Below are 22,726 nucleotides of genomic sequence, written 5' to 3' on the forward strand. Positions count from 1 at the left end.
TAGTTTTGACCCGGAGACAGTTATTGATTGATTATCTGAAGTGTTGCTTCTGCTTATTGATCGCAGCAGAGTGTGCGTGGAGAACAAAACTCACTTGGGTATGTTTATATTAACTGGATGAATATGATTCAAACCTGCTGCTGAGTGTCGGATTCTGTGATTGTGAAGAGGCTTGATGCTGCGGAAGCTTTTCTGTGTCTTTATGTTACATTTCAGAGGCTGTTCCCAAAGAATTTAAACACATAATTCATCCAAAAGATACACATAACAATGGACTCGACAAAATTAATCAGGCAATAAGAATTATATTATTTCTGAAACACGTTATTGAAAAGAGGAAGATGTTTCTGAGCTGTTGGTAATCCAAGATTTAAACCACAAGCTTTAAAAGACCATGGAAATCTAAAGATAGTTATGTTGTGTGTCACCGCAGCTTTTCTGCAGCAAAGCCAATACAGACTGAGAATTTTTAAATAAATGTATTAAGAAAAGATCCAGGGCCTGCAAGGTTGTTCAAAGTGACACAAACCTGACATTTGAGCCTTTAGAAAATGACACTGAACACAACCGGTGTGGGTGGAAGCTACTCTTCTTTCTATATGCCCAGAGATGAGTCAAATCAGAATCTGCTGCTGGAACCATGAGACTCGTTGGTAAGAAGAGACGATGACAGATTATTAAGGGGGATGCGTTTCTGGTCATTTCGGTATCGCCCATCATCCACCTACAACTTGCCTACTGAATTTCCAACCTCTCCCATGAATCATTCATAACCAGGTCATGAACACATGAGCACCGTGCAAATCATTCACGTTGTTCATGGTTAAAGGAGAAAGAGTTGTAGCTGTTGAAAATTACATTTATATTCACTTTTAATTTTCCTTGACTCTTCCTAGAAATAAAGTGTAATAAACCATATACTGATCTATCTAATCTAAATTGAAGTGTGATAGACACAGATGAAGAAATATCTTCTGCACATCTGATTATGATGTTGATGAAGGCTGAATACAAGAACTACTCTCCGAGCCTCAGATGTCCTAGAAAATATAATGAAGAAATGAAGTTATATTTATTATAATGTTTAATATATAGAACTTCAGGGGAATCAAGGTGTTTTATATTAAATGTACAGGGACATTTTAAATGAAAGGTTACGCACATGTGCACGAATACACACACACACATAGACACACTGTTTTAAAATTCATACACCTCCTGGGTTGTTATTGACCCACGACGTATCGGATGTAATTTTTCCTCGACATGATACAAAGGTCATCCTGACTCATAATCAGCCTTAAAATTGATTCTGCCTAAGGTTGATTACATTGATCTATTAATATAAGGGTACATCTGATTCCATACCATTCAGTATTTTAAGTACAGTATCTCCCTCCACTGGCAGATACTGAATCCTTCACTTGCAGCAAAACAGACATCTGAGGCAACTCTGTAGGTTAGAATAATGATTCGTTTTGATATTTCACTCCCTCATGTGTTGCGTAGTTCTACATCCAAAGCACGGAGCTGTTTGAGGAATCCTGTGTTGGGGAAAATCCACCTGCGCTCTTTGACCTTATTGATGGCCTCTAGCAGGGTGTAACGCTGGTAGATCATTAGGTAGGCCAGGACCAGGGAGGCAGACCTGCTGACTCCAACTGCGCAGTGGATAAAAACCCGAGCTGGATGAGGAGAATGAGATCAGAACGAGCCGTGTGACATGAACGATGCGTCATACACATGGCGAGAGATGGACTTTCAGAAAGGAACATTACAAACATGATGGGGTCATTACCGCCAGTCGTGTTGAGCGCATCCTGAATATAATCAGCAGAGGGAAAGAAATAGCGAGAGAGGTCAAAGGACGGTGAGTCATCTGCAGGCACTCCGTAATAATCCACAGAGGATCCATAGAAGTCGTGGCTCCCCTGACAGTACATCCTCCCGTGAGCTGCGTTCACAACATGAGTGATTCCCAGCTTCCACAGACTGTAGCGATCGTTGGCCACTGACCTGCGCAAAAAGGAAACAGGGTTTATATGAACAAAATCATTACTCATTGAGCTGTGAAGGAGCACAGTGGTTTGCTGGACTTACATGTCGCCAATGAACAAATTTGGCCAAACTTCATCCACACGATTGCCAAACCTTTCTCCTCCGTACAAAACCTTCACTAAATCTTTCACACAAGGGAAAACTTGGATATCATCCTGAGGGTTATTCATTATTGACTCCATCTACTCTCTGTTAAGAATATATTATATATCTATAATAAACTGCTTATCTGGAACTCTTCATTTAAAAATGTCTTCTCCCAAGATGTATTTGCAAACTCTGTTGAGGCTTTACTACGACCACGCTGGTACTGACACGCACAGGTGCTGCTGGTCTAAAATTAAAACAGTGACCTATATTCTGAATGTTAATCAACCTGGCACATTTCAATCTTTATTAAGTACATTTTATGTGTCACTGCTATTTGTCATTGTTGTGGCCTTCAAAGGGAGAGTTCACTGAAAGATTCAAATTCAACTCGAGACGAGGTAATTTACACAACGGACATTTAGGCTACAAACTTGGTGTTAATGATGCCGTTTCGAGTCGAATTTGAACGTCTGGGATACGGACACTTGGGTGACACCACAAGAGCAGCATGGAGGCATGTTATGTTTTTTTCTGTTGTTTTTTTACTGTTTGAAGAAGTGGTCACCATTTACTTCAATTGTATTGGATTTGGCTGCAACGCTGTTTACCCCTGAAACTCCAGAAGTGTTTTGTGGACTCACACACTTCACCCACCCGTCCACCGGCACAGTGGTGAGTAGATAATGAGTGAATTTTCATTTTTTGGGTGAACTATCCCTTTAAGTGCACAAAGAATCAACAGCATTTCATCAAAAAAATAAAACATGTAAAAGGACGCTGCAGTTCTGCGTGACCACCAGTTGGGGTCAGTGTCGGTCAGGTAGCCCCCATCGCGCTAACCTCCCTGCGGCTAATTCTACGTGCGCAGCTATGCTAAACATTACCGCATGTTCTTGTTGTGAACATGCTAACCAGCGCGGAGCCGGGGCGTCATGAGCCCCAACGAGCCGTCGCAGCAAAGGCCAACGCGTCTCCGGGCTCCATTGAGATGCCGTTCAGCTAGCTAGCTGAAGAAGAGACGCTCCCCGTGTCCTCCACTGTCCGTGTCTCTGTCCGGGTGAGTGAGCGTCAGGCGCGGCGCAGCCATCATGCTAACAAGCGGGCATGCTAGTTAGCTAGTTAGCCGGAATTAGCCCCGCGGGGTTGTGTGTTGTTCTGATCCAGCGGCTGGAGGATGCTCTCGTGTGCTTGTTCACCGCAGGAACGAACGTGGTTACACATGTAATGCTAACCTGTCAGGTGGGGGGGGTGGTACTTATTACAAGATACCGAAGCACGTTAGCAATAGATTAGCTCCAGGGCCCCAATTATAGTGTTGAGACAATAATGTGGTTGACTGCAGGAAGACAGCTGTTTGTGCAAACCACAAATACCAGGGTGTCATGACATCATGTAACTGCTCGTCATGCGGACATGCTGACACTGTGGGAATGTGTTGGTAAATCGTGGGGACAGACTTTAGAGACCTGGGTTAAGTTAAGTTAACAGGGACTGTTCTGCTCAGTGTGGAGGACCAATCAGCCAAATAACAGGGTTGGGATCATATTTGAAAAGTCATGATCTGTAACAGAAGTCACTGTTTGCCCTTGGGAGTGTTTCTGCCCTTTCACCTACATTTTGAGGGTGTGTGATCTTACAGTTCTTAACACTGGTTGCCTCTTTGTATTTGCTCAGGGTGTGAGGTTCAGCTATTCTCATAACTGTTGTTTTCTACCTGTGTTGCAGTCCTGCAGGGTTTGTTTTGAATTCATGTTGCTGATTCAGTGGAAATAAGGTGGTGCTTACAGTGTCTACTTCTCCTTAAGATCCCTTTTGTTAGTGTGAGAGGAAGTCAATAACGAGCTGATATTGACAGTAAAGGAGAGCTTTGACGTTCTTTCCCTCCAGCCCTCGGACGAGGAGGAAATGACCCAACTGAGTGTCCGTCGCTGGACGCCCAAACACGTCGCCAAGTGGCTGAAGGAAGAGGGCTTCTGTGACTATGTGGACCTGCTGTGCAACAAACACCGACTGGACGGCACCAGTCTGCTCGCCCTCAGCGAGTACGACCTCCGCGCGCAGCCTCTGGAGCTCAAGGTGCTGGGGGACATCAAGCGGCTAATGGTGGCGATCCGCAAACTTCAGAAACAGAACATGGACGTGCTGGAGGAGCTCGGTCTTCCCTTTGACGGCCACTCTCCTACAACCTCTGGGGGAAGTTTGGACTGGATGTGTAACGGAGACTCGGGCAGAGACTGTGACAGCACTGACACAGCACCGGTGGGAGAGGAGTATCACCAGTACACCAATGGAAAGTACAAGCAGCAGACCAGGCGTCTGGATCCAGAGTACTGGAAGACAGTGCTCAGCTCCATCTACGTGGTGTTTGTGTTTGGGTTCACATCCTTTGTCATGGTCATAGTGCATGAGAGGGTCCCTGACATGCGCACATACCCTCCACTGCCAGATATCTTCCTAGACAGGTGAGTGATTTATTTTTTAGATTCTTCTTAAGCATTTTTTCACTATCCATGCCATTAACAAAAAAAGACATTAGTCAGCAGTGAAATGACAAAGACAGAATGAAACAGAAATCTATATTCTTATGACCTGTCAAGATATCACACCAGATGGTGGACATTATAACTGACCTACTTCCTTGAACATGGTTCTATTATTATCCTTCCATATTCCTGGTGGGCTTGCTTTGGTTCAAAGAGATCTTTTTGAAAGTTTTTTTAAAGTGACCTACTTTGTAGTGTGAACCATTGTTTATGACCAGCTTTGAGATTTTCATGGAATTTCTGATTGGGACAGCTGATTTCAGGGAAACGCCATTGTTTAGTTCATCTACTCAGGCTAGTTACAAACCTTTTAAGATTTTGCCTCAATCTAGTGATATTGTCAGTAGCTTAAGTATATATTTGCTTTTAAAATCAGTCATGGACGTTGAAACTTTGAAGATAGTCTTTGGGGAATTTTGTGTGTATGCATGTGGTGCCATATTGAAATTGCCTTTGCAAGAATATATAATTAACAAAAAATATGAACGGGAGAAAAGCAGCAAATCTTCACATAGAATCAGAATGTTTGGATTTTGGGTTAATAAATAACATTCTTGTCAAACATTCATCTATTATTTTAAGCACTGAACTCTTTTTATCCTTCTCAACAGTGTGCCTAGAATACCGTGGGCCTTTGCCATGGCAGAGGCGTGTGGCGTGATCCTCTGCAACATCTGGCTGCTCGTTCTGCTGCTGCATAAACACAGGTACACTTCTAACAGTCCTTGCCATCAGCACAATGTTGTCTCTGCGGGGATTGTTCTGTGGGTCACCTACAGTGTTTCCCATTAATCAATGACATGGAAGACTCAGGATAATTATATCTCGCTACTTGTAGATCCATCCTGTTGCGGCGTTTGTGCAGCCTCATGGGGACGGTGTTCATGCTGCGCTGCATCACCATGTTTGTCACTTCCCTGTCAGTGCCAGGACAGCACCTGCAGTGCTCGGGAAAGGTAACACACTAACCAAGATTGTGTTTGTCATATCTCAAACACCACATTCCTGCATCAAGACCGCAGCATTCACAGTTCCTCTTGTTCCCTCCCTCCAGATATACGGTGACATGTGGGCCAAACTGCAGCGAGCTGTTGCCATCTGGAGCGGCTTTGGGATGAGCCTGACCGGAGTGCATACTTGTGGTGACTACATGTTCAGTGGTCACACTGTGGTCCTCACCATGCTCAACTTCTTCGTCACAGAGTGTGAGTAGCTTCTAGCTGTGAACCCCTCAATTTGGTTTTACACTGAAAAGAGTCCCTTGGATAATTTAATTTGAATAAATGATAATAATGAATGATAACTGAATTTGATTCTTCCATTAAGGGTCTCTAAAGCCCCTAAAGAGCTATGTTACAAATGAATGAACATTTGAAGTATTAATCCAAATATTTGATACAGAATAATCTCTGTTTTTATTTGGTTGACTTAAAATAAAATAACGTTTCCAGATTTAGTCCATATTCATTCATGTAAATTATGTGAAATGATGTGTCACTAAAAGCTGTGAAAACAGAGAGTTGAAATACTCAATCATGAGGAATCGACCATATTTGATAAATATTGTGCTTTTGTTGCCACTTGGTGTTTTTCTTTGGTACTACAACTGGAAATTTTAAAAAGTAGATGGCCCCAGTCTAATCTGAAGTTTGGCCTTAAAAACTCATAAATATGTCTCATGAAGGGTTATTCTCTACAAGACTACTCAACCCTATCTTCAATTATAGTGATTTTAATTTTGTTGAAACTGGCAGAAGCCCTGCACACACGAATATACTACATTTCTGGTTGGTGTATTAAAAATAATATATAAAACTGCTTTCTGTCTCTTTGATACAGACACCCCACGAAGCTGGAACTTCATTCACACGTTGTCCTGGGTCCTCAATCTTTTCGGCATCTTCTTCATCCTGGCCGCACATGAACACTACTCCATCGACGTGTTCATCGCCTTCTACATCACTACCAGACTCTTCCTGTACTACCACACTCTAGCCAACACCCGGGCCTACCAGCAGAGCCGACGAGCTCGCATCTGGTTCCCCATGTTCTCCTTCTTCGAGTGCAATGTCAACGGACCCGTCCCCAACGAGTACTGCTGGCCCTTCTCCAGACCTGCTGTGATAAGGAGGCTGATAGGATAGAAGAAAAAAAAAAAAACAAGAGCAACATCGGTACAGTCAGAAACTACTTAACCTGTGCTGTTTTGTCTGCTTTGTGAAGTTGCCAACTGAGGCGGTGTGTGATGTCTTCACCAGGAAAGACAACTGATGTCACCCCCGTCAGCACGGAGGCATGATGGGATACACTTAGCCATACCCTCTCATATTCTGGGACTTAGCTACTAACCTGCTACCCCTATCCCCATTTTTAGGAGGAGTAAACTAAATCTATAAAACCCTGCCGACATTAAAAGCAAAAACACTTTCTGCCTGACTTGAAAACTGAAGGAGCGAACAACATTTTTTTCTGGTCACTCCCAGGTTAATGACTTAGTGTTTAGATAGTATGTGAAAGTAGGAAGACACGTCTGAAAATTCTCAGGCAGCAGTGTAGCTAATCCTTCCCAGCAGTTACGCCCGGGCCACACCGGGTGCGTGTGACAGCTGCGTCGCTGATATGCTGCGTCTCTTGCGAGTTTGTTGTTGAACCGCTATGTGAGGTTTCGGGTCCAGGAAGGAAAACCAGCCTATGTACTCAACTAAATGTCAAGACTGTATCTTATGAAGCTGTGTATTTTCTGGTCGTGCAATAACAATACAAACCACGTTTAAACAAATTAATGGATTCACTCAACAGAAACGCGAGAGTGATTTTACTTTGAAACAGGTACAGGAAGTTTTTACATTTGTGACATATTCGACTGATAGACACTGAAACTGTGGTGAAAGAAGATTTTCACTGTCTATTTTGTTGTGAACCACGCGTGTTAAGAAAATAGGCGAGGCCCCGAAGAGCAGTGTGGCTGCTCTAACCTTATAACAAGGCGTTTCCACAATGCACTCGCGCCACTCATGCATCCAGTGTGGCCCACGGGTGTTAACCATTCCTAGTGCAATTTAAAAAATCATTTCAAGGTTTGGATCTTGATTCCTGACTGAAGGTTTTGTCTTCTCACTTTGTAATTTATCAGAACATAACTCTGTGGACCACTGTTGAAGCAATATGTAAAGAGCTACCTGAAGTTAATGCTCTTTTCCTGTATAGCAGTTTCTTTCCATCACGGTGAGAAGCAGATGTTTTGAAAGTCTCCTGCATTCCTTGAGATTACGCTTACATTTGGACAGTGTTGCTAAATACTAAAAGAGAAAATCCACAGCTTAGATTAACATGCATTGACTTATTTGTTTTTATTGTTCACGTAGCCTAATTTCTCTTAACAGACCTAGAAGAGATACATTTAAAGATGTCTATCAGCCAAATGCGTGGAATTAATTGTATTTCCAGCTGTCTTAAGTATTATTCCATTTGCCAATTACCTTGAGTATACGATAGTTCTCTTGCTGTGTAGAAATATTCCAAATCTTACTATGTTTACAGTTGGGTAGTTGGATAGTGCTTTTTTAAATCACCATACAGTGTAAATGACCCGTATACCATTTGAGCTCACCCAGATAGGACCCCCTTGACATTAAATCTGTAGTAACGGTTCTTTAAATAGGAACCCTTTCATTTGTAGGTATTTGTTGCTATTAATTTATTTCATTTTTGTAAATGTTGATAGGTATTTTTATATTTCATGTACAGTTGCAGCAACATGCACATAGAGAAATGTTTACAGTTGCTTGTAACTTTTGTTTGAAACACAATGTGCTATTTAAGTGTAATGTAGTTTTCAGACGGGCCTCTGCATTTCATCGAGTGATACTTGCCGCTGCAGTAAAACATGTTGTTGCTTTGGTCATTGCAGCACGTTAGGTACATGAGAATCTGAATAAAGGTGACTTTTCATTGAGGAATGATGATGCTCTTATGTTCATATGCGAAGCCACTTGAGTTGTTTGATGTCTCGCTTGGTCATTTCCATCATTAAAGTGCTGTATTCACAGACTGGTTTCTGATTTTTTTTTCCCCATTTATTGCCAAATCATTTACTGTGAAGTCTGAGAGTTACTATTGTTTGCTGTGCATATCAACCAATTACAAGCCTGTAAAGGTGAGTAGACATATATACATAATATGTTTAGGACCTTTTCCAGCATAAACATTGACCTTGTCAGGACCAGTCCACCTCATGGGGACCAAAGCCCAGTCCTTATAAGGCAAAACTTTATTTCTGAGGTCCTGATTAAGGTCAGTAGAGTTTGGTATGAATGGGTCATGGTTGAGGTTAGTGATAAAGTTTTGGTTTGCACATTATTTATTTAATGTACTGATAAAGATAGCTGTGCAAACCTGTGTATTTGTGTTTATTTGTTTGGTCCAGGTATTACTGATGCTGTGGGGACCTAAATATATAATAACTTTATTTGTATTGCACTTATCCAAACAAGGTTACAAAGTGCTTCACAAAATCCAAGGCCTTGCAATTTATAGAGAAACCCAACAGTTCCTAAATATGGTCACATTGTGGGGACTTGTCTTCCTTATGGGGACAAAAAGTGAGACCCCATAAATCCTTACATTTTAAGATGAAGGCCTCTTCTAAGTAAAAAGTTAATGTCAAGGTTAAGGTTCAGGTTAATACTGGGTTAGGATAAGAGTCAGGATTAGGAGGCTAGGAGAAGTTTGCAGGAGATCAATGTAAATCAATGAAATGTGACTGTGTGTGTGTATAACAATAAAATATAACAAATAATTTAATAATGTATAATAGATGAATTTTCAACTACTAATTGTTGGTAAATGATTTCCACATTTCTCTTTATTTTCATTTCCCAAATTAAAAGTGAGATCGGGGCCTTACATTAGCTTAGTGGTTGCCATGGTGATTCAGCGGGCTTCCACTTGCCGGTGTTCACTGGCAGCACAAACATGGCATTAAAAACTTTAACAAATAAAAATAGCAATGTTCACTCCTGTAGAATCATAGAAGAATAACCCGGACTGGTCCCACAGTCACTAAAATAACGTCGCTCCGACTTTTCACACAGGCACGCAGCGAGCAGCTATAATTCCGGGTCCTTCCGGCGCCGAGGTCAGGAGGAGAGAAGTGTTTGTTGCGGTGACTCCTTCACTTCGTCCTACACGTGTCTCCGCCTCCATTCCGCCGCTTGTATTCACCTCACAAGTTCACTGCAACACAACCAGCAGCGACAGTAACACTAGTAAGTAATAAACCCCACAACTGCTCAGGTTTGTTCGTGTTGTTCTGCGTGTGAATGTCGGAAAGATGGCTAACACTGTGTACATGAAGCTAACACCGCCCATTAGCTAGCTAGAAAACGCCCCCTGCAACAAATGTGTGTGAAAATACTAATTGTTATTATTATTATTGGCAAAGGTACATTTTTATTTGAATACTAAAAACACAAAGAAGTCATCCTCTGATTCACGTATGTGTCTGATTCACAGAACATGACAATTGAGCTATGGGGCTGAATTCTAGCATTGTTTTATATTAATAATCATATATTTCACTCCACAAAATATGGATTTAATGATGAATGTTAAATTTGAAGGTCAACTACTTTATAACTACTTAATAGAATGATGGTTGAGTTTGAAGACGACTTAGTATCAGTAAACTACCAGTTAATCAATTCTGTTAATATCCCCCCAATTGACAGATTGTTATTTATTCTCCTAATCCAGTATATTCACTGTTTTTTGTTGCCAGGTCTAATACATCTTGTTTCATGTTTCATTTTCTTGTTTTGTTTGTCTTTAATTACCTTAAATTTTCTTTGATTGTTGTATTTTCTATTACTGATTGGTTTGGTATGCATTTGTCTCCCAATAAAAATGTTCCGTCACATTTACTGTCTCTGTTATTTTGTGACAGGCACAATGGCAGTTCCTCCAGTGTACGCAGACCTCGGCAAATCAGCAAAGGACATCTTCAACAAGGGATATGGTAAATCGAAGCAAAAGATTATATATATTTTTTTATAATTTTACATGGGTGTATTCATTTATTGACCTCCGGAGGACTGGGGGGGCTGTTTTGAAATGTACTACTGCCCAAACAATAGTTCCTCTCTGTCTTTGACCTTGTAGGTTTTGGACTGGTGAAGCTTGATGTGAAGACAAAGTCTCCAAGTGGAGTGGTGAGTTTAACTGTTACTACACATATACAGCAGTGCAGTGCAGTGTAGGCATTATCTGCTCCTTCTAGGTAATCATAGATATTATGTTATCAGCATATATGTTGATAAGTCATTGGTGCTTTGAAAACTTATATAAGTTGTAAGTGATCAATGATTAACTCTTTCAACCCCTCTACACCTTAGGAATTTAAAACGTCTGGGCTGTCCAACATAGACACCAGCAAGGTCACTGGAGCCCTGGAAACCAAGTACAAGTGGGCTGAATATGGGCTGATGTTCACAGAGAAGTGGACAACGGAAAACACACTTGGAACAGAGATTTGTGTTGAGGATCAGGTAAAGTGGAACCTTTATGATGTCGTCAATCATCCCACTAATGACGCACTACTCTAAACCAGTGTGACTGACGGAAGCATCTTCTTCTTTAGATCACTAAAGGCCTGAAACTCACTTTTGACACTACGTTTTCACCAAATACTGGGTGAGCTACAGTTCATTGTTTTGTACAAACGTACAAACCCTTCCAACGTCTCGCCTCTTCATGTTTCTGTTTTTTCTGTTTCACAGCAAGAAGAGCGGCAAGGTCAAGACAGCTTATAAAAGGGAATACATTAATGTCGGTGTTGATGCAGACTTGGATTTTGCTGGTCCTACCATTCACGGAGCAGCAGTGGCCGGCTATGAGGGCTGGCTGGCTGGCTACCAGATGACCTTTGACTCAGCCAAATCCAAGATTACCCAGAGCAACTTCTCTGTCGGCTACAAGACTGGGGACTTCCAGCTCCACACCAATATGTAAGCTCGAACATCAAGAATCAAACACTAAGCAAGATGTGTACCTTAACTTCAAATAACTTAAAAAAATAACTTGCTTATCTGTTTATCTCGTGTCAGTTAAAACCACTTGAAGAATGGTGACATGCAAGTGATGTTGCACATGTTTTGTTGTTTTCAGAAATGATGGTTCAGAGTTTGGCGGATCCATTTACCAGAAGGTGAACGACAATCTGGAGACGGCTGTGAATCTTGCCTGGACAGCGGGCAGCAACGGCACCCGCTTTGGAATTGCTGCCAAATACCAGTTAGACTCCAGTGCTGCCATATCAGTGAGTGCCCTTTTTTTGAACCACTGCAAAGGCGGTTATGTTTATCTTTCTGTTGCCGTTAACATATCTCAAGTTAGGTTGTACGTCAGGTCCTGGGATGAGGAACAAATGATTGTTCTTAGCAGCTGATCCATGAATTTAAAATCACATTTCTTCATGCTATAAGAAGTCACATTTCTATGACTTTCACATCAGCTGTGGGTTACTTCAAATAATCTGGTGCATTTATTCCATGATTATTGCTTGTGTGTTAATGTACGTCTGGATTCAGATGTGCTTTCTTCTAACATAATAAAATGCTTTTTCTACAGGCTAAGGTGAATAATGCCAGCATGGTAGGAGTTGGATACACCCAGACTCTGCGGCCTGGTAAGAAAAATCTTTGAGGGTTGAAAACACGGTTAAACATAATCTGTTCTTGAGTTTACTTGAATCTATATGATTTTTTTTTTTTCAGGTATAAAACTCATCCTCTCAGCACAGGTGGATGGGAAGAATATCAATGCTGGTGGTCACAAACTAGGTCTGGGCCTGGAGCTGGAGGCATAAGGATCTGCTCTGCTGTTTCATGAGGAGAAGAATATCAGCTGATTCAGTCCCTGGGTGTTAATGTCTGGTCAGCAACAGATATTCTTATGAAATGAAGCCAAAACAAAAACACAAGCCGAGCTCTCATGCACTGTTCAGATGGAAAGCCTTCCAGTAGCCTCCTTTCATTGTGTTTCCACTATATAGTCATGTTTCAGTCAGATGAATGAATCGGTTTATTTTACCTAATGAAGAAAAGCCTCCTCTGGGTGTTGGATTGTGGTTTCTTGACTTTGACAATACAGAAACGGTTAAAAAAACAACCACCTTGTTATTTTGCTGAAGTGTGATAGCGTAGAATGTAAATCAGAGCTGTTATTTTGCACAATAGAACACTTAACCTTAATTTAAGCTCCTTCTCCTTTTGTGTTATTTGCACATTTCTTTAATTTTTTTGGTAGCAACGTTCCGCCTGTTGGAAGAAGAACTCCAACCATCCGGATTGGCTCGTCTTCACGTATCTACCCAGAGAAGCTTTATCGTGCTGTGTGATGAGTTTTAGAACCTCCACTACCTTAAATAGCTGCTTTTAAGTTGCACAAAATTGTAAAACAGATTTTTATTTTCCTGTGTGATGTGAGTGAAAGAATATCCAAGTGTGTTATCCATCCCTCTTCTCATCTTTGAGGACTGTGACACTTGATCAGGAAACTGTTTGTGTGTTGGTGTATCTACCTTTGCAATAAAGTCCTGAAATCAGCCTTTAACCTCTCCTGGTGTTGTTGAGAATGGAATGAAATCTATTTGCTTAAATAATGATGCACTCAAAAAGAAATGGGGTTTATTATTTTTTTAATCAAATTCATCCATGTCCGCTGAACATGGTCTTGCAATAATACTGATTGAAATAAAAAATACAGGGTTTAGTGATCAACTTCGAGTAGCACGAGCCCAGACAACACATGAGTGTGATTCAGCAGACATCTCATTCTGTCTCGTGTCTCCTACTTCCTAAAGCCTATAAATCACTGAGCATATCAGAGAACTATCCTATAGTTTGATGGCTAGTGTGAGGCCGTCTCCCACTGTGAGCATACTGAGGCTGACGCGAGTATCTCTGTGCAACTTCTTGTTCAGCTTGTCGATGGCCACAGTGTCTGCGTCATCAGGAGACGGATTCACGACCTTCCCGCCCCAAAGCACCTGCATGGAGAAAACAACTGTTAATTCAAGTTTCCTTCCTGCTGGAGCTCAAATTAAGATATTTGTTGTTTGTTTACATTGTCGATGGCGATGATGCCTCCTTTCCTCAACAGCTGCAGGGACTTCTCATAGTAGGTGTCATAGCTAACTTTGTCGGCATCGATGAAGACAAAGTCAAATGTCTCAGCCTGTCCAGCGTCAAGGAGTTCATCTGATAGAAACCAGAGGGCAGAGGGAGACAAAGCAGACTTGTTACCAAACATCCGTCTCATGCTGCTCCAATGAATGACCACTGGGAAGATAAGATACACATCTGGAGGGACACCATGACGGATGTACAGTAGTATGAGACAATGAGACGGATCCTTGCAGATTCTCAACAGCTAATACAGCAAAAATATATTTAGTTTAAATTATCCATAGTTTTAACCCATAATCAAAGAAAAGATGTATGTCTCTTTTTTTCACTGCTGCCACTCCACAACATTTCAACATGCACACACTATATATTATATATTGACCTCTTCGCTTCTTCTCTAATTTACGCATCTGAAAATTATTATTATTATTATTTTTCCTATTATTTCAGGAAAAATAAGTCATATTCCCGAGCCTTTCACCTTTGCAATCTTACACTAAGAAAAGTGAGTTAGGAAGAGCGATGTGTTTCTGTACCTAGAGTTTTCACGGCCGGCTGTATACGCAGATCAATCTTCTTCTCGACTCCAGCCTGTAAATTAAAAGAAACAAATATTCATAAAAGCGAGAACATTTAAACACAACAACACTGCGTCTATTGCTTGCGCTGCGTGAAAATCCTCTGCACCAATCAGAATCAGCAGAATAACACATCATATATTGACCCACATAGTAAAGCAATGTATTTTACGAGTTGTACCTCTTTCCAGAATTTTTTTCCAATGTTGGTGTAATCTTCACTGATGTCACACGCCACCATAACTCCATCATCAGGCAGAGTCAGTGCTATGCTGAGTGTGTTGTAACCTGTGTATACTCCTGTGAATACAACAAGGCATTAAAATCCACACCATGGATGAAAGGAGAAACATGGAAACTTGTAGAGGATTGTGGGATCTCAAGGAAGACCCACTTCAGAGACTAGATGGGACGTGAAATCTTAACACAACTTACCGATCTCTAATGCCTTCTTGGTCTTTATTAGTTTTGCCATATTGGCCATAAACTGTGACTGCTCACAGGCGACCATCATGATGTTCCCAGAGTCCTCCATTGTCCTCTGAAAGCAACGAGTGGAAACCAGTTTTCAAATTACAGTGGTAAAAATTACATGGTAAAACTTGATTACGTGCTTAATTGTTCCAGTCCACAGCATTACTCCAGATACTGTGACATCCTTACCAGCCGGAGGTTTTTTAGGGCTGGATGCTCCCTCATGGAGTGATTGAGGACATACTGCAGCAGTGGGTTGTCCTTTCCCCCGCTGTGACTTTTGGAGATGCTCATTCTGAAAGGTCTCCTTTTCCCTGCGGACAAATATGTGCAAGGAAACAATTATAAGGATCTTAAGAGCCCACTGATGTCATGAGACCTTCCAACTTAAACATCTATCAAGAAACAGACGTCTGGTCGAGAGCATGTTGTTTCTCTGATTTAGATTAAATCAAACTTTATGATCCCGATGAGGAAATGCAATTATTTCACTATCAGCACGGAAACAGATAAATAAATTTGTGGTTTGCATGTGCTGGTGGTTGTTGCACTTGTGTTTGTACTAAGTTCTTTATGGAAAAAAAAATTGGCATGTGTAGATTGCTAATATATGAACCGGGGCAATTTAGATCCAGATGCGTCTGATCTCAATACATGTAAATGCAATATGGTTTCTTTGAAAGGCTCCTAGTTTATTTGAATAACCATTATGACAATCAATACATTCCGTAAAGGAATGGTTGAATAAGTGGACGAGGACTTTGTACCGGGTGCCTCTGTACAGGTTGTCAAATTATGCAACTCATTGACTGTACGTAGAAAAGGAATTATACTGAAGTGATCGTGCATATTTTTATAGTTCAACTTTCATTCATGTTAATGCATACAAATATAATTTTCTGTTAATAATCTATAACGTTTAACTTTGAACTCACTGGTGTGTTACATAATCTGAGCTGATAAATGGTTCTTTATTTACTTTCCACTCAGCAGCGTTACTTTGTCTCCATAAACCTCTGAAATTAATTCAGAAATCTTTAATGCATCACTTGTTCTTGTCCTTTATTCAGATTAAACTGAAAATATCACAGTATCACAGCTACAATAAGGGTAGTAGCCTGTATTATTACATCACATAGTGAACGATGGAGTAATTATTGCCTGATTATCACATGCGGGATCTCAAACCACACTGTGAAAGGAATTCACTTGTTTCCTCGTGGTGCAGATCACATGAGCACTGACCTCCTCTGAAAGCTGCTCTATACGCACACGGCCTGGATTTCCACTCACAGATTATAGGCCATTTTTAAACCCTGCATGTCCTCTGTGAAACTTTGATTCAGCCTGTGGGGAAACCAGTAAGATCCACACAGGAAAACCCCCAGTGCAATGTGTTTAATAGAGTCCACAACCTGCCCTGTACACACACACACTTCACCACAGCTGACATCGCCTCGGTGGAGCAGCCTCGGTTTCAGTTTCAAGGCTCAGACGGCCCCTCGATCTTACCCAGGAAGTAACCGGCAGCAAACACAACTCCCAGTGTGATGGATCCCACCAGTGCCTCTTTGGAAACAGCGCGGAAAGACATCACGTTGAATGAGCTATAACAAAGGTGCCACACGCCGCTTTACGCACTGGAGCCGAGCCGAGCGCGCCCTCCCTCAGGGCTTAACCGTAATAAGGCGAGTAGACGCGAAACTCCGCGGGATTAAAGGCGATACGAGCATCACGATAAGACTCCTGCCAACGCAGGTTCGAGTACAGACGCAAACACATGCAGCGCAGCTCCACCCCAGCAAGGATCGCTGTGATCGGAAGATGCGACTGAAAACACTTTGGACATCCACATGTGCAGATTCCTCCAAATGCATCGTGTGGCTGCAGCTGAAGAGAGACTCACACCACGACATAAAACCACTCACCACTAAAGTAGCAGAGGAAGCCTTTGTGTGATCCCTGCTCTTACGAACTATTCAATTTAAGCCAGTCATGTATACAGTCATATGACCTGCAGCAGCTCATATGATAGGGCTGTATTAACACACGCCCTCAGCCCCCTTCCCTTTCGTCAGCGCAGCATGTCTCGTGATGTTAAAAATGTGTGTCAGTGAAACTGGGTGTAGTTGTAACGTCCTTTGTGCTGAGTATGAGTGACAATAACAAAAACACTGTGTGGATTCATTCCGCTGCAAGTTTAAAGGCCTGTATTTGATCAAAGAGCAGAAATATTTTCTGTAATCCTTCATCATCAAGTTTTATCAATATGAGAAATGACTTTGATAATTCATATTTTACTTTCTTAAAAGTAAATTAAAAGTGTGTGGGTGGACTTGCTTGAACAAAACAAGACACTGTGTGACATCAGTCTTAATCTGCTAAGAAAATACTAACTGGAAATACTCAGAGTCTAATATCTCCAAATTTTATCATGTGGAACTCAATGTGATAAATATATAAACACATGCAAGTAATATATTGGATTGTTCCTCATGTGATTAAAAACATATTACATTCACATAAAAAAACAAGATGTAATATGTGTATTTGTACAGAGGGGCAGTGTTGTCATGGCAATGAAGCTCACATGTACTGATGTTACATATTTTGGTTTTGTCTTGAGCATTATTATTATGATCATTAATACTGATAGTATGATTTTGAGATAACTTATATAGGTTAATCATGCTGTGTGATAGACCTTAAATAGCTGCTTTTAAGTGGCACTCTACTGTACAACAGATTTTTTTTCTCCCTGTGTGATGTGAGTGAAAGAATATCCGAGTGTATCATCCGTCTTTCTTCTAATCTTTGAGGACTGTGACACTTGACCAGGAAACAGTTTGTGTGTTGGTGTATCTACCTTTGCAATAAAGACCTGAAATCCACCTTTAACCTCTCCTGGTGTTGTTGAGAATGGAATGAAATCCATTTGGTTAAATAATGATGCACTCAAAAATAAATGGGATTTATAATTTTTTTAATCAAATTCATCCACGTCCGCTGAACATTGTATTTCTTAGTTGTGTGAGTTCATATCAAGACAGTGTTTAGTAATCTCCAAATCAATTTCTAGTAGAACAAGCCTAGACTTATATGAGTATGATTCAGGAACCATCACATTCCCCAGATAATAATTCACCCAACTTTAAGATGACAGTCTCGTTGTGTCTCCTACTTCCTAAAGCCTATAAATCACTGAACATATCAGAGAACTATCCTACAGTTTGATGGCTAGTGTGAGCCCGTCTGCCACTGTGAGCATACTGAGGATGATGCGAATATCTCTGTTCAACTTCTTGTTCAGCTTGTCGATGGCCACAGTCTCTGCGTCATCAGGAGACGGACTCAGGACCTTCCCGCCCCAAAGCACCTGCATGGGAAAAAAAATGTTTGAGATTAACTGTTTAAATTTTCCTCCTGCTGCAGCTGAAATTAAGATATTTGTTGTTTGTTTACATTATCGATGGCGATGATGCCTCCTTTCCTCAACAGCTGCAGGGACTTTTCATAGTAGGCGTCATAGCTAACTTTGTCGGCATCGATGAAGACAAAGTCAAATGTTTCAGCCTGTCCAGCGTCGAGGAGTTCATCTGATAGAAACCAGAGGGCAGAGAGAGACAATAATATAGAAGTTGTGGATGTGAAATAACTTCTCACTTCTTTTATGAACTTATATTATTTCAGGAAAACTAAGTCATATTCCTGAGATTTATAAAGCGATGTGTTTCTGTACCTAGAGTTGCCACTGCTGGCTGTATACGCAGATCAATCTTTTGCTCCACTTCAGCCTGTAAACAAAAAGAAAAACAAACATTTTAGAAGTAAGATCATTTGTTTGATAACAGATGGGACATGATCAATATCAGGATTCCTCTCATGAGTGTTTTTGAATGTGTGATAATATTTTTTCTTTTTTTAAACTGGTTGCCCAAACATAACCGTTTCTGTATAGTGATGAATTTTAATTAGACATTTGAATAGGAGCCAATCTGAGAGGCCAATAAATGCTTTTGCTTTTCTTTTTCCAAGCAACAGTCTAGAGCATAAAGTAATAATTCAGTAACAATGATATAAAACTGAGAAAACAAGCAGATCTTCACATTTGAGAAGTTGGAACCAGCAAATATTTCATATATGACTTACAAAATTGGTGATGTTGATTAATTTGAGTTTGTAATTGTTTAGTGGTTTGCCACAGCCTTTGGCAGACTGATACAGACATTGTCTCTTATCCCACAAAAGTCTAAGAGACACTGTCTAAGAGACATGCAGATTAAACAAACTTGTGTTAAACACAACAACACTGCGTCTATTGCTTGTGCTGTGTGAAAATCCTCGGCACCAATCAGAATGTTGTAATATGGGACAATACAGCCGTGTGACACATATATTGACCCACATAGTAAAGCTATGTACTTTATGAAAGGGAATTGTACCTCTTTCCAGAAGGTTTTTCCAATGTTGGTGTAATCTTCACTGATGTCACACGCCACCATAACTCCATCGTCAGGCAAAGCCAGTGCTATGCTGAGTGTGTTGTAACCTGTGTATACTCCTGTGAATACAACAAGGCATTAAAACCCACACCATGGATGAAAGGAGAAACATGGAAACTTGTAGAGGATTGTGGGATCTCAAGGAAGACCCACTTCAGAGACTAGATGGGACGTGAAATCCTAACACAACTTACCGATCTCTATTGCCTTCTTGGCTTTTATCAGTTTTGCCAGATTGGCCATAAACTGTGACTGCTCACAGGCGACCATCATGGCGTTGTCGGGGTCCTCCATTGTCCTCTGAAAGCAACGAGTGGAAACCAGTTATAAAATTACAGTCGTAAAAATTACACGGTGAAACTTGATTACATCCTGTGACATCAAGTGCTCAATTGTGCCAGTCCCCAGCATTACTCCAGATACTGTGACATCCTTACCAGCCTGAGGTTTTTCAGCACTGGATGCTCCCTCATGGAGTGATCGAGGACATACTGCAGCAGTGGGTTGTCCTTTCCCCCACGGTTTTTAATGGAGAAGCTCATTCTGGAGTATCTCCTTTTTCCTGCGGACAACTATGTGCAATGAAACAATTATAAGGATCTTAAGAGCCCACTGATGTCATGATACCTTCCAACTTAAACAACTACGAAGAACAGACGTCTGGTCGAGAGAATGTTGTTTTTCTATTTACAGTAGATCAAACTTTATGATCCCGATGAGGAAATGCAATTATTTAACTATCAGCACGGATACAGATAAAGAAAAGAAAACTGGAAAGTTTTGGCAATAATGCCTGACTTCTTTAGGGTAATACAATGATTTAGTCTTGACTGACACATCCACAGGATGCATGTGGTGCTACTTTAGTGCTTTGCATGTGCACCTGGTAGTTGCACACTTGTCACTTCAGGAACTGTCTGGACGATTAACCTTTGCCAAAGAGGTTATGTTTTCATTGTTTGTCTGTTACCAGGATTTCGCAAAAACTATTAAACTTTTACAACTTGGTATGTGCCAAAAGATAAAAACATTAACTTTTGAAGCATGTAACACTTTTCATAGCATAAAATGCAGCTTAAAGTGTGTTACATAACACAGAACCACATGAGCTTCAACACAGAACTTAAGACGGTAAGAGATGTGAAAACAATAGAATTTTTTAAAACCTGCCAACATAGAATTAAACAGCAACAGATAATAATGCAGTTCTTTGATTCAGCCTGTGGGAAACCAGTAAGATCCACACAAAAACAGTGCAATATGTTTATCAAGTCCATAACCTGCCCTGTGGATCTTACCTCCACCGAGGCATTTTTCAGATTGCCTCGGTGGAGCTGCCTCGGATTCAAGCTTAAACGCCCTTGATCTTACCCAGGAAATAACAGGCGACAAAAACAACTCCCAGTATGATGGATCGCACCAGTGCCTCTTTGGAAACATCTGGGAAAGACATCATGTTAAATGAACCATCGTTCTTTAAGAAAGATGCCACACCCTGCTTTACTCTCTGGTGCCAGTCCAAGTGGGAGGAAACTCCCTGAGGATTGAACTGTAAAGCTCTGCTAGATCAAAGGCAATATAAGCATCATGTGAACTATTATTATACTCTAATGAACTATTAAATGTTAGTGTCATGTATACAGTCATATGACCTGCTGCAGCTCCATTTATAAGGCTTTAAAAACATGCAGGGGGCATGTTTTTAAAGCCTTATAAATGTAACATCATCTGTGTCAAAGGGAAACTAAACAGAAGTTGGTGTAGTGTCCTTTTAGCTGTGAAAGAGTTATGAAACAAAAAACACTGTGAATTTATTATGCTGCAAGTTTAAATACCTGTATTTTAAAAAATGAGCAAAAATATTATACGCAAATTTTAGTTGATCCAGTTTCTCAAATATGAGAATTATGTGATTTAATTCTTAAATCTAAGGGGTTTGGTTTCTGGGTTATTGCTCTTGACCTCTCCTGCTTTAGGATGATGGGCCTTTTACTGTCTTTCTGATATTTTATAGACCAAAGGATTAATGCATTAACGTGTAAATGTTTCTCGTCAGTCTTAATCTGCTAAGAAAATACTAACTGGAAAGGCCCACTAATCACGCCATCAAGTGTAGACCACACGGTGAAAACTTTATGTAAATCAAATTAAAGTTGTAAAACGAGGCTTACCTCCTTTTGGCAGTAGGTGATGCTATCACTATCACTAGATACAGACTAATAGATCTGTTCAGGTCAAAAACGCTCTCTTGTTTCTCTTCAGATGGTATAAATCTTGCACCCTTGCAACAGTCAAAGACATCAAAGGAATCTATGACCACTGACACTGTGACATTAAAGTCACAGTGAATGAACTTCATCATTCAGTTTTTCAGGTATTCCCCAATTAAGTTGGTGTTGATCATCACAAATCATTTTCCTTTGTTACTTATTGAATAAAAAACATTTTTGTATCACTTTTAATGCACAACATGGGTCAAAAATGACCCCTATTCATTTCCTGTTATTTCATGCATGAGCGTTTCTTTGCCATATGCTTGAAATAAAAGTATTTTATCATTTCATTCTTTTAAGTAATAATCGCAAAAATGTGATTTATTATCCTGAATAATCAAACGAAAAGCAATAGGGCCTTCGCACTGTCGGTGCTCGGGCCCTAATAACAAACTTGGAGATGAAGACGTGTAATATATGTGTTCATACAGAGAGGGGCAGTGTTGTCATAGCAATGAAACTCAGACATACTGATGTTACATATTTTAGTTTTGTCTTGAGTAATAATAGTAACATTAATAATAATACTGATACTATAATTAGTTGTAGTAATAATACTTCTTTGATATTTTTTTTACAACCTGCTGATCAAAGGTGTGGCATTTATCTTTGGTTTGATGTATGGTTTGACCCCATTATCAGTGTGAAAGAGAGGAAAGGGACCAAGCTTTGTTTGAATTTGACACCATGTGACTCTGTTTTTCTGTTTCTGACATGACCACATCACCTTCACACCCAAGGCTGTTGGATTGTCCATGTGTGTGCATGTGTTTTTTCATGGTGCATTCAGGACTTCCCAAAGCGAGTCAGGTCTCCAGACAAATGCACTTTGTGGAAACACTATCGTGCCACCTCCTCTGTCACACTCTGTATCTGAGACTGACGCTGTGAGGAGGGCTGTCGCCTGGTGACGTCTCTGTGTGACACACGAGCAGGGGCTCAGAGACACATCACATTATTAACTACAGTGCAGGGATAAGTGCTCAGGATAATTGACTCATTAAAAGAATCCTTCACTCAACA

General features: G+C 40.6%; 5 protein-coding genes across 7 annotated transcripts; 2 read left to right on the forward strand and 3 right to left on the reverse strand.

Moving 5' to 3' along the window:
• Positions 1 to 229: 229 nt before the first annotated feature.
• On the reverse strand, positions 230 to 12,308 carry LOC117753367 (dual specificity protein phosphatase 13-like). Its single transcript, XM_034571441.1, has 5 exons — positions 12,295 to 12,308; positions 8,961 to 8,967; positions 2,101 to 2,243; positions 1,799 to 2,016; positions 230 to 1,685 (listed from the first exon to the last, which is right to left on the reverse strand). Exons 3-5 carry the CDS (start codon positions 2,238 to 2,240, stop codon positions 1,495 to 1,497), a joined length of 549 nt encoding a protein of 182 aa, XP_034427332.1. The 5' UTR covers positions 2,241 to 2,243; positions 8,961 to 8,967; positions 12,295 to 12,308; the 3' UTR covers positions 230 to 1,494.
• Positions 2,946 to 7,487, forward strand: LOC117753358 (sphingomyelin synthase-related protein 1-like). 2 transcript variants are annotated; one of them, XM_034571425.1, is made up of 6 exons: positions 2,946 to 3,205; positions 4,036 to 4,610; positions 5,303 to 5,398; positions 5,530 to 5,647; positions 5,746 to 5,896; positions 6,531 to 7,487. In XM_034571425.1, the coding sequence occupies exons 2-6, from the start codon at positions 4,054 to 4,056 to the stop codon at positions 6,833 to 6,835; spliced, it is 1,227 nt and encodes a 408-aa protein (XP_034427316.1). In that variant the 5' UTR covers positions 2,946 to 3,205; positions 4,036 to 4,053; the 3' UTR covers positions 6,836 to 7,487. The 2 variants fall into 2 exon arrangements, with proteins under 2 accessions (XP_034427316.1, XP_034427314.1); XM_034571423.1 differs by lacking the exon at positions 2,946 to 3,205 and adding an exon at positions 3,407 to 3,624.
• Positions 9,766 to 13,293, forward strand: LOC117753359 (voltage-dependent anion-selective channel protein 2-like). Its single transcript, XM_034571426.1, has 9 exons — positions 9,766 to 9,958; positions 10,636 to 10,707; positions 10,851 to 10,900; positions 11,084 to 11,236; positions 11,329 to 11,381; positions 11,468 to 11,695; positions 11,856 to 12,006; positions 12,318 to 12,375; positions 12,464 to 13,293. The coding sequence occupies exons 2-9, from the start codon at positions 10,641 to 10,643 to the stop codon at positions 12,553 to 12,555; spliced, it is 852 nt and encodes a 283-aa protein (XP_034427317.1). The 5' UTR covers positions 9,766 to 9,958; positions 10,636 to 10,640; the 3' UTR covers positions 12,556 to 13,293.
• A 78-nt stretch (positions 13,294 to 13,371) lies between these two features.
• On the reverse strand, positions 13,372 to 16,983 carry LOC117753360 (catechol O-methyltransferase domain-containing protein 1-like). 2 transcript variants are annotated; one of them, XM_034571427.1, is made up of 7 exons: positions 16,441 to 16,747; positions 15,118 to 15,242; positions 14,890 to 14,995; positions 14,636 to 14,754; positions 14,413 to 14,467; positions 13,815 to 13,948; positions 13,372 to 13,737 (listed from the first exon to the last, which is right to left on the reverse strand). In XM_034571427.1, exons 1-7 carry the CDS (start codon positions 16,520 to 16,522, stop codon positions 13,585 to 13,587), a joined length of 774 nt encoding a protein of 257 aa, XP_034427318.1. In that variant the 5' UTR covers positions 16,523 to 16,747; the 3' UTR covers positions 13,372 to 13,584. The 2 variants fall into 2 exon arrangements, with proteins under 2 accessions (XP_034427318.1, XP_034427319.1); XM_034571428.1 differs by lacking the exon at positions 16,441 to 16,747 and adding an exon at positions 16,857 to 16,983 and having other exon boundaries at positions 13,563 to 13,737.
• A 1,054-nt stretch (positions 16,984 to 18,037) lies between these two features.
• Positions 18,038 to 20,883, reverse strand: LOC117753361 (catechol O-methyltransferase domain-containing protein 1-like). The gene is made up of 7 exons (XM_034571429.1): positions 20,802 to 20,883; positions 19,868 to 19,992; positions 19,625 to 19,730; positions 19,371 to 19,489; positions 18,668 to 18,722; positions 18,391 to 18,524; positions 18,038 to 18,304 (listed from the first exon to the last, which is right to left on the reverse strand). The coding sequence occupies exons 1-7, from the start codon at positions 20,881 to 20,883 to the stop codon at positions 18,152 to 18,154; spliced, it is 774 nt and encodes a 257-aa protein (XP_034427320.1). The 3' UTR covers positions 18,038 to 18,151.
• Positions 20,884 to 22,726: the final 1,843 nt, after the last annotated feature.

Source organism: Hippoglossus hippoglossus, chromosome 19, assembly GCF_009819705.1.
Source record: "Hippoglossus hippoglossus isolate fHipHip1 chromosome 19, fHipHip1.pri, whole genome shotgun sequence".
NCBI classification, from domain to species: Eukaryota; Metazoa; Chordata; class Actinopteri; order Pleuronectiformes; family Pleuronectidae; genus Hippoglossus; species Hippoglossus hippoglossus.

What these genes read in the sequence shown, in the direction of transcription:
- LOC117753367 (XM_034571441.1), bottom strand. Translation starts at nt 2,240, where the DNA reads ATGGAGTCAATAATGAATAACCCTCAGGATGATATCCAAGTTTTCCCT. An exon ending in AATTTGTTCATTGGCGACAT is followed by an intron (nt 2,017 to 2,100) that starts GTAAGTCCAGCA and finishes CTTTTTGCGCAG; the next exon opens with GTCAGTGGCCAACGATCGCT. An exon ending in TGCGCTCAACACGACTGGCG is followed by an intron (nt 1,686 to 1,798) that starts GTAATGACCCCA and finishes CTCCTCATCCAG; the next exon opens with CTCGGGTTTTTATCCACTGC.
- LOC117753358 (XM_034571423.1), top strand. Translation starts at nt 3,562, where the DNA reads ATGCTGACACTGTGGGAATGTGTTGGTAAATCGTGGGGACAGACTTTA. An exon ending in ACCTGCAGTGCTCGGGAAAG is followed by an intron (nt 5,648 to 5,745) that starts GTAACACACTAA and finishes CCCTCCCTCCAG; the next exon opens with ATATACGGTGACATGTGGGC. An exon ending in CAACTTCTTCGTCACAGAGT is followed by an intron (nt 5,897 to 6,530) that starts GTGAGTAGCTTC and finishes TCTTTGATACAG; the next exon opens with ACACCCCACGAAGCTGGAAC.
- LOC117753359 (XM_034571426.1), top strand. Translation starts at nt 10,641, where the DNA reads ATGGCAGTTCCTCCAGTGTACGCAGACCTCGGCAAATCAGCAAAGGAC. An exon ending in AGATTTGTGTTGAGGATCAG is followed by an intron (nt 11,237 to 11,328) that starts GTAAAGTGGAAC and finishes CTTCTTCTTTAG; the next exon opens with ATCACTAAAGGCCTGAAACT. An exon ending in CACCCAGACTCTGCGGCCTG is followed by an intron (nt 12,376 to 12,463) that starts GTAAGAAAAATC and finishes TTTTTTTTTCAG; the next exon opens with GTATAAAACTCATCCTCTCA.
- LOC117753360 (XM_034571427.1), bottom strand. Translation starts at nt 16,522, where the DNA reads ATGTCTTTCCGCGCTGTTTCCAAAGAGGCACTGGTGGGATCCATCACA. An exon ending in GAAAAAAATTCTGGAAAGAG is followed by an intron (nt 14,468 to 14,635) that starts GTACAACTCGTA and finishes TTTAATTTACAG; the next exon opens with GCTGGAGTCGAGAAGAAGAT. An exon ending in GCCGGCCGTGAAAACTCTAG is followed by an intron (nt 13,949 to 14,412) that starts GTACAGAAACAC and finishes GGTTTCTATCAG; the next exon opens with ATGAACTCCTTGACGCTGGA.
- LOC117753361 (XM_034571429.1), bottom strand. Translation starts at nt 20,883, where the DNA reads ATGTCTTTCCCAGATGTTTCCAAAGAGGCACTGGTGCGATCCATCATA. An exon ending in TGTCGCCTGTTATTTCCTGG is followed by an intron (nt 19,993 to 20,801) that starts GTAAGATCAAGG and finishes AGTTGTCCGCAG; the next exon opens with GAAAAAGGAGATACTCCAGA. An exon ending in GCATCATCGCCATCGATAAT is followed by an intron (nt 18,305 to 18,390) that starts GTAAACAAACAA and finishes TTTCCCATGCAG; the next exon opens with GTGCTTTGGGGCGGGAAGGT.